This window comes from Chinchilla lanigera, unplaced genomic scaffold, assembly GCF_000276665.1.
Source record: "Chinchilla lanigera isolate Chin_1 unplaced genomic scaffold, ChiLan1.0 scaffold00041, whole genome shotgun sequence".
Lineage (NCBI taxonomy): Eukaryota > Metazoa > Chordata > Mammalia > Rodentia > Chinchillidae > Chinchilla > Chinchilla lanigera.
Window position 1 is genome coordinate 7,574,490 of NW_004955442.1, and position 9,596 is coordinate 7,584,085.

Sequence of the window (9,596 nt, forward strand, 5' to 3'; positions counted from 1 at the left end):
GGTGCCAACAAGTTTAAAATCTTCAGGATCAGGTCTCACTTCAATTAACTGGGCTTCCTACCTCAAACACCCTGATGGCCCTCAACAACCAGCAAACTCTTATTCATACTTCAAATCTCAGCTCATGCCTCAGCGATGAAGCCTTCCTTAAAGGTTTCCTCACCTCACTCTCTGTCCCCAAGGATTTGTCTGTTTCCTCCTCCCTCGTACCTTGATACCCATGTGCATTTGCCACTGCATAAATTGCCTTGATTCACAATGATATGTCTCCCTTACTTGATAAGAGTTGCTCAAGGTTATTATTGATCTTGGTGACCCCAATATACTCCAAAATATTTGGTAGACATTAGGTACTCAATAAATGACGAATGGCGCAGGACACAGTCTTCATGAATGTAAGGTGGATCACAGAATGTAAGACTGGACATAGCCAGGGGTGCAAATGCAGGTACAGCAAAAAATTTAAAAATTAATTAAAATAAATTTTAAAAACCAGCACAGAGCTGTGGTGAATAGTTCAGCATTTGGAGTACAACAGGCTTGGGCTTGATCCCTGGCCCTGCCAGTTGCTAACTATGGCCCTAGACAACAGCCTTCACTTCACCTCCCTGCAGCTTAATTCCATAAAACAGGAGGAGGAGTCAAAGCCTCTTCCCTGGGTTGTTCCAGACAGTCCAGATGATAATGCGTGGAAGGAGCTACTGGTGCTTGGCATGCAGTGAGCACTCCACAGAAGTAGGGTTAGCTATTATTATTATTATTATCATTATTATTATTAAAAAGGCAAAAGATTTGTATGATTGGAAGAGAAACCAGAGTATTATTATTATTATTATTATTATTATTATTGTTATTATTATTACTATTATTAAATTGTGGTTATTATGATGAGGCCATTATTAACAACTTTAGGAATTATACAGATAATATTCCAGGACCTTAGAGAAATGAAAACAGGTGGGACAAACAATCAGGAAAAGACACCCTCAAGTGGGGCACTGTGATGGGAAGTTTGAGAGAAAGCAGAGCAGGAAGTGAAAAGTCCAGGTCATTTCTGCAGTAATAGCGGAGTATCTGGGCTAGTTACAGACACTGGTGCTCCAAGTTGAGCACACCTTCATCACTTATTAACTGAGTGATCTTGGGCAAGCTACTTTATCTCTGTGCTCCTCAGTTATCACAACTGTAAAATGGGAGCAGCAATGGCATCTCAATACTTTAGCACCTATCTGTTTCGGTGTTGTTATGAGCAACAAGTAAATAAGTAGACAGATAACAAAACTAGCAAGTGCTAGTCACTGCTGCTGCTGCTTTCATTAAGTAATCACTGGAAAAAATCCTAAAAACATCAGGCAGTCTTTAAACACAGAGAAAGGAAAGGGCAGTAAGTCCTGAAGGTTCTCTGAGCTCCCTGAGTCCGGCAAGGAGCAAGAGCATCCTATGACCCTCAGACTGTAGCCCCCTGTTACCACTGTGTGGGCCAAGACTGCATCTGAGGCTTGGGGACGGGCTCACCCAATCCCATAGCTGGGGGTATGGTCTGAGAGTTCTGCTTTCCAGTTTCTCCAGCACTTGGTGTTCCCTGCCTTTTTTCAGTGCAGCCATTCTACTACGTATATGGTTGTATGACATCCCGATTTTACCGCAGGAAGACCAATGCAACTCAGCGCCTTTTCACAGACATTTACGGACTATTTGAATGACCTCTTTTGGAAAGTCCCAATACAAGTCTTTTGCTTTTTATTAGCCTAAGTGGTTTTTATTATTTATGTGATAGACTTCTTCGTATGTCTTTTTCCTTTTTCTTTTTTGTTTTTACTTTTTTGCCGTGCTAAGGATCAAACCCAGGGCCTTGCGTATGCCAGGTAAGTGTTCCACCACTGAACCAAAGCCACCAGTTCATTTATTCTGAACACAAGTCCTATACTTGATAAACATATTGAAAGTATTTCCTGACTATGGCTTGCCTCTTCTCTTTTTATAATGATCTTTTGACGAACAGGGGTTCTTCATCTTAATGTAGTCCAATTTGTCACTATTTCCCTTGGATAAAGCTTTTGTATCATATTTCAGAAATCCTTAGCTACTCCAAGTCCTAAAGAAATTCTATTTTCTTCTAACAAAGTTATTGCTTTACTTTCCACCTTTTGCCCTAAGGTATATCTGGAACTGATTTTTCTACATGCTACCATATAAGGTATCAACCACAATTAATTACTTTCTATATGAAGATCTAAGTGATCTCACACCATTTAGTGAAAAGCTCTAATTTTTCCTCTGTAATTGTCTTACATTTATCACTAATCGGGTGACTACATGTGGGAGTCTCTTTCTGGATGCTCTAATTTCACTGATACTCCCTTTGTGCCAGTATCATGCTGTCTGGTTACTGCAGCTTTATAATAAATCTTGCCATGTGATAATATATGGCCTCCAACTTCTTTCCTTGTGCTTTTTTTGATATTATATTGGTTATCTAGACATCCACATATATTAAAAATCACTGTAATATCCACAAAAATACCTGCTAAGATTTCCTTTGAGATTGCCCCAAATCAATAGCTAAATTTAGAGAATATCTTTACAACAGTGTGACAATATGATATTTATGGGTTTTCTTTCCATGTTTGCTGGATAGGGATCTTGCTTATTTTCTGTTAGAGTCCTGAGTAGTTGGTGTTTCTTGATGGAAGTGTAAATGGCATTATTTAACATGCTCACTTTGTATGTGTCTATTGCAGGTACTTAGAAATACCTAGATTACAAGCTCTAAAGTGTTATGGTAGTTATACCTGTACCCTGCTCATCTTTTTGCTCCCACAATAGCCTACTACACTGTTTAAAGTAATGTGTTACAGAGACACCCTCAATATACATCTACCTGAATATAATGGAGCATGCAGGAGTCAAATGGATTAAGATTTAGTTATTTTAATGCACCATCTAATTTCAGCACTTTGAGAGATTAAGTACGCTATCTCATACTGTAAACAGCTTAATAACTTTCTGATCAGAAATGTAACATTCATTTTAAACATGCTGGAAATTTTGAGTACAATGACAATGTGGTGGCGGGGAGAGGGAGAGAGAGACACACACACAGAGATGCCACTGTCCAAAGATGACCACTGCTACAGTCATAATCTACTTCCTATGGCCTTCGTCTTTACTGTGAAGATTTATGTAGTTGAGGTTCATGTACATCCACTTTCATGCCCATTGTTTCCTCACTTGAAAATAAATGCAGTTTTGCTACTGACAACTGTAATGGCTACACAGTTGCCACTGGGAGAAAAAGCAGGGCAACTACTCTTCTGACTACTTTTGGCAGGGGGATGAAGACTGCTAATTGCTTGGATGCCCAACTATGTTACAGTGACTCTGCATAAAGCTGAGTCCCTACCCCAGACATTTCAGAAGACAGGATAATCCGTCTTGGACATTTAACTACAGTAAATGAAGATTTTCTCTTGTAATGACAATGACCTATAATATTAACATTTTCTCTTAAGTTCTGTGTATACATTTTAATCTTCATCAACAAAACAACTCAAGCACACTATTGCCAGGGTCTATTCTGAATGCTTCAGTTGTACTGTCTCACCTAAAACCCACAAAAACCCTATGGGGTTGATTTCTGGGGAGTTGAGGCTTGGACCAGGGTCCCAATACAGCAGAGGTAAAGCCAAGATTACAACCTGTAATTACAACCAGGTAGGAGGATCCTAGACCTTAAGCTTAAAATCATTGTAGTACAGAAAATACATACAATGGAGCAAACAATGTCTCTATCTTAGTATACAAGAAAACCACCCAGATAAATGACAAGCCAAAAAGGCATGAAAATACATCTTACACTGTAAGGAAAGTCCTTACAACTGATCTATATTCCATGTCTTTGGAAAAGAGTCAGTGTCATCACATCCCCAACAGAAGCTCCACAGTTGTGGAGTCCTCTGCAAAATATCAGACCCGTGCAAATTATCAAACTCTATACTGATGAACAAGCTTGACTTGGCAATGCCTAGAGACCAAAAAACTGCAGCCTACTGCCAACATGCAACATGCACACCAGAGGTTCATCACCAAGGACTGCAGGCATAAACAAATCCCGCCTCAACAGACCCTGCTTTCTCAAGAGAGTCATTTATTTCACAAGTTAAACCATGACAGTTAATGAAGCCCCATACCCCAAGGAAATCAATCACCGTGTCTGTTTCGGAGACAGAGACACTAGGTCCAAGTTCTCTTCACTGACAGCATTTTTGGAGGATAGTTGTGAATTTTATAACATATACATTAACATGCCTCTTAAGATGCTTCTCCTGGAAGATGCTGAAACTGATCTGCAGACTGGAGCATGAGACAGGAAAGCAGAGTGACAGGAGGCTTGAAGGACTAGAAATTCACTCTCCAATTCACAAATACCTCCGAATAACAATGTCTTGAGTGTGAATAAAAGGTGGGAGACACCAGTCCTATGTTGACTTGGCCTGCTTAGAACCAGGGGAGAGACTCTACAGACATCCCCTGAGAAGTCCACTGTGCCTTCAGAGCGCCATTTATTCAGTATCCAGTCTTCTGGCCAGCAGAATCAAGAGATGCTCCACCAGGGTGAAATCACACTAGAGGATTTGGGAAAGGTGCCCACAGGTGGTGCTTCTGATGAGTCATCTCCTAAAGATGACAAACCAGGTCAGTGAGTGGGGCTGGGCCTGGGATACATGGGGAGGGTGCAGGCAGGGCACTCAGCCTGGAGAAAGCCAGAGTTCCTGCACAGACCCTGTTACCAAACTGGCAAGAGCAGGCAGTTGTTAAGAAAAGGCTGGCCAGAACTTGCCTCTGTGTTCATCCTGTAGCAAGTATTTGTTGATCATTTATTATGTGCCAGTCTCTGTGCTAGCATACAAGCCATGCAGGTCTCTGCCTTTACGAAGCACATGCTCACACTGGGAGAGACAAACAGGTGTTTGTACATATAGGTATACATACACATACACAAACTAAGACAATTTATGATGGTAAAACAACAAGCCTGAGCTTTCTGGGGCTCTACCTCAAAGTAAAAACCTGTAGGACCGAAGCTGATCTATTCTTGGAGATGAGCAGACAATATATAATAACATGTTCATTGACTGAGGCAGTGAGAACAAACACAAGTTAGAAAGGATGATAAAATTCTTGTTGGCTGAAGTTATCAGAGCAGTTTTTATGGAAGAACTGATATTTTAAGGCTAGAGTTAGGCATGTGGATGGGCAGGAAGAAAAGAGGGAAACTTGTAGAAAGAGAAAACGAACAGTCAAATGGGCATGTGAGGTGTGCGTCAGTGAGAGAGGAAGACAACCAGTGTGACACATACTTGGATCCTTAACACAATTTACAAGGCCCAGGGGGAGCTGGCCTCTGTATATCACAGTTCTACACCTCTCCTTTGCCCTGTACTCCTTTACTAAATGACCAGAGTTCTGCCAGTGTGCACGGTTCCCTCTGCTCCAAGTTTACTCCAACTTTGTTTCTTCTACCTGAAATAACCCACACTGCCACCCCTGTCCCTCCTGCCTGGTAACAACTACTCATCCTTTAGAGCTTTTAGGTCTCCATTTAAATGTCTCTTCCTACCACTAATGCTCCTTGCCCTGTACTCCCAAACTAGAAGGGTGGGAACACAGCCTGAGTGTTCTAAGGCCCACAGGAATTTAGACTTGACACAGTGACGCCTAGGGCCCATTAGGTGTGATACAGTGAATACGGTATTTCAAGAAAATCAATCTGCTAACATTGAGCTCCAAGCTCCTGGTGGCGTCTTGGCCAGAAGTTGAGTACACTTAAGTTGAGTGTCTGCCTGCTGGGTGTACACTCACACCTTCTTTGGTTCTCCCATGGGAAACCACCCCTGCCTTTCATTATCTGTCCACTGGCATGGCTAGAGCTGGTCCTATTCCCGGTGCTAGGGAAGGGCATGTGAGAAAGGCCTGGCCACTTAGAGCACCATACACATCTGGCCCCAGTGACTAGCTCGTGGATGGCATGAATCCCCAGAGTGTCTGGCAAAACTTATTTCTGGGCTTCTGTAGCAATACTAAGAAAAGAGATTCTCTTTTTCCCGGGTACTGCTAAGCTCATATAATGTGGGTCTGGAGCTTCCTGAAAATGGTACCAACACGAGGAGGAAGAACCAAGAGACAGCAAGAGGCAGGTCCCTAACAGCTTCGTCTATACACGTGGACTCAGCTGAGGTTCAACCAGGACAGACAATCCAGTAACAAAGTCATCAATTCCATTTGGAGCATAAGGCAATTCAGATGGGTTTGTCACTTGCAACCAAGAATCTTGGCCATCTCCACTCAAAATGTGACCAGAATTAAGGCAACATAACAACCAAGTTCTATCACTTTGTGGACTCAAGCCCCCATAAAGATGATATTACAGTAGCAAAAATGTCTTCAGCAGTTGAGGTTCTGGTTGGTGGTAGGCATTTGTCAACTGCCCAGTAGTTTGGGCAATAAACTACCAATGATGTGTAGCAAATAATCTCTTGACTATTTCAATCTGCCTCGACTAAATCATTAACTTAATTTGCTAAACAAAGACTACAGGTACACAGTTTTCCATTATTTAGCAAAAGTAAAACTCCATCTAAAACAGGAAAATTTTCTAACTGGGGACGCTGTGAAAAAGTATTTTTAAAATAAGTTTCCAGATTGCTGGGTGTGCCAAAATAAATACACACACACACCTTAAAAAACAAAAAAACTATTCTAAATGTTTTCAAATATCTTAACCTTTCTACTCCACCCATACTGCCCTAGGTCAAGGCAAGAGTGTATTAGGAACTTTCTCTTATCAATGGTAAAATGATCAATTTGTACTGGTTTGCTCAAGACTTTCCTGATTTTAGCACTGAAAGTCTCATATTCAAGGAACGGCTCAGTTACAGGCAAGTCAGGAGTGTTGATCACTCTATGCCAGATAAAACTCAAAGCCCTTGCTACCTCTAGCCTTGTTTCCTACAACTTACACCACCCATCTTGACATGTCACAAATCCCACACCTACCACACACACATACCTGGGCTGAGCTATGTGGTGACTCCTACTCATCCTTGGGTGCTCCACTCTAGACTTGCCTAGACTTCACTCTAGTGCCCAAGAAGGGATCTCACAGAACCCTAGGCCTCTTGCAATCCCATCACTTGCCACACTGTACTGTCACTGTTTCTTTGGCTTCTCCCCACGTCTGTAGACTTCCTCAGGAAATGAGCTGTTCTACACCCAAGACCCAAGATGTTTACTATCAAAGCCAAATGAAGGGCAATGTGCACACTGGGTGGGCATTTGCTGATTATGGCACCTTTTTCCAAGCCACCTTGGGATATTCTGAGCCTTATACCAATACACAAATAACTAGGTTTCCCAAGCTATAACATGGATTAAGCAGATTGGCCTGATTCAGGGCAGGCAGCTCTAGTTTCCAGCAAAGTAAACTATGAAGGTGGGCAGTTCCCAGGATACTGCAAAGAAACCTGAGACCTTTTACATTCCTGAGTGTGCGCTGGTTGGACAGACAGCAGCAATACCCTACCAGTGATAAAGCACAGACAAGTTCAAAGCTTCCCAAGACTGATTCAGTGGGAAGTTTTAATTCAGAAAAACAGTGTAACGAGTTGCAAGTTCTAGGGTCAAGTGCTGGTTCTGATAGTCTGGCTGCTATCACCTTGAGGCAAGCGACTTAAGCTATTTGAATCTTATTTTCCCCTTCTATAAAATGGAACTATAAAAGTTCCTGTAACTCATAGACTTATGAAGACTGAGAAAATAACACAGAGGAAGTCTTCACCACATACCTGACAGGATAAAACAATAAATACTCAATTAATTTAAAGGGGCTACAGTCAGCCCGAGTTAGGTGAGAGCCTGGTACCTGGTACCAAACGAAGGCCCAACCCTTCTGGCTAACCATCTTCCCCTTCTCAGTCACATCCACCCACTCAATAAATTCCTGAAATCCTTAAACCACTCCCTTTGCAGGCCAGCTGCCCTCTCATTTAAGAATCCTGCTTCCCTACCAACCCCCATCCTGGTCCTGGGCCTCTTTTCTCTCCTTGTCTTCTCTACCCCCCACCTCCAAAACTATCCTGACTCCTCAAGCACACATTTCTCCCTGAAGTTACTCCCTTCTCAAAAGTCTCTATTTTCCATCACTCATTCCACCTGTCCCCTAAATGCTAGGTCTTGACGTGGATGCTCTACACTTTTCCCCAATCTATTCATGCAGGTTTTTCATTCTGTAAGTATCCATTGAGTTCTGCTGTGCGCAGGGCACAGTGCTGGATACTGAGAATACGACTGTGAACAAACCAAGTAGTCTCTGCCCTCCTAGAAGATCCAGTTTAATAAGAGATGGAAAATCAAGTAAAAATAAACAGGGTAATGGAAGATAGCAGGTATGCAAGAAATGAAATCAAGAAAAAGATCTGACAGAAAGGAATTGGGGTGGGGAGAGCACTTTAGGTAGGGTGGTCTAGGAAGGTCTTGCTGAGTTAATAAACACGGCTATCATGACTGACCACATACTGTGGAACAGTACCAGGGCAATCACTCTCCATGCAAGACGTTACTGAATCCTTGTACAAGGTTCATTATTCTCATTTGCTGACGGGGGACTGAAACTCAGAAAACATGCCTGCTCTCCCGAGACTGTTTGCCACCTATCTCGCTTTAGTTCCCCAAAGAAATACTTTGTTCTTTTAACTTCTGTCCTTTATGAAGCACCTGTGCGTGTTCTGAGCTTTTTGTTCATTCCTTATCCAACCAACGTTCTAAATAATCCCAGAAAGCAGGCGCTGTCACTATGCATTCATTTTACAACTGAGGAAACTGAGGCCTAAATGCATACACGTATATTCGAACCCAGACTTATGCCCGATCTCAAGATCTAAGCCTTTGACCCCTAAGCTGTACAGTCTAAGTAGTATCACCTGGGAAGCTTGGTGGCCACTGACTGCCCCGGCAAGAATGAAGTTTTAGTTCACAAACCTAAGCCCTGTCCTCTTACTTTACAGGTGGAAAAGCTAAGCGACTTGTCCAAGGTCACACAGACAGCCAAGAGCGACGGGCCAGGGTTCGAACCCAGGCGCTGACTCCAGAACCCTCGCTCGTAACCACCAGACTCTCCCGGCCGCCCTCTCCGCCCTCCACCTCTGCTCCCAGCAACTAGCGCCCCGCGACCCGAGCTCTGAGCCCTCAGCCCCGCGGCCTCCCCGGCTCCCCCTGCTCACTCACTTGAGGTGGTCCAAGGAGTGGATGTTACGGGAGGACTTGCCATGGCCCCCGCCCACCCAGCTCCGCGAGCGGCCAAACATGTCGGCGGCCGCGACCCGGCGCTCGCCTCACGGTCTCATGCCCCACCGGCCGAGCGGTCCGGCGCTCGCGGCGGCAGCACAAGCAGAGGCAGCCGTGGAGGTGATACTAAGATCGCCAACCACCTTCCTCCCCGGCCCACAGCCCAGCACTGACATTCAGCCGGAACCGGCCGTTCGACCGCCGCGCTTTACGGCCTTTGCCAAGAAGAACTCTGGGAAATGTAGTTCCGCTAG

The 9,596-nt window shown here is 43.6% G+C and overlaps 1 protein-coding gene across 7 annotated transcripts in view; it reads right to left on the reverse strand.

The window, feature by feature from the left end:
• Clec16a (C-type lectin domain family 16, member A) overlaps window positions 1-9,563 on the reverse strand; it is a 214,437-nt gene extending 204,874 nt beyond the window's left edge. For 4 of the 7 annotated variants that reach the window (XM_005391173.2, XM_013517852.1, XM_005391170.2 and 1 more), the window contains exon 1: window positions 9,283-9,562. In XM_005391173.2, the coding sequence (XP_005391230.1) occupies window positions 9,283-9,362 (80 nt within the window). In that variant the 5' untranslated portion in view covers window positions 9,363-9,562. Of the gene's footprint in view, window positions 1-9,282 lie in introns of all 7 variants that reach the window. The other 3 variants (XM_013517853.1, XM_013517854.1, XM_013517856.1) reach the window with 1 other exon arrangement.
• Window positions 9,564-9,596: the final 33 nt, after the last annotated feature.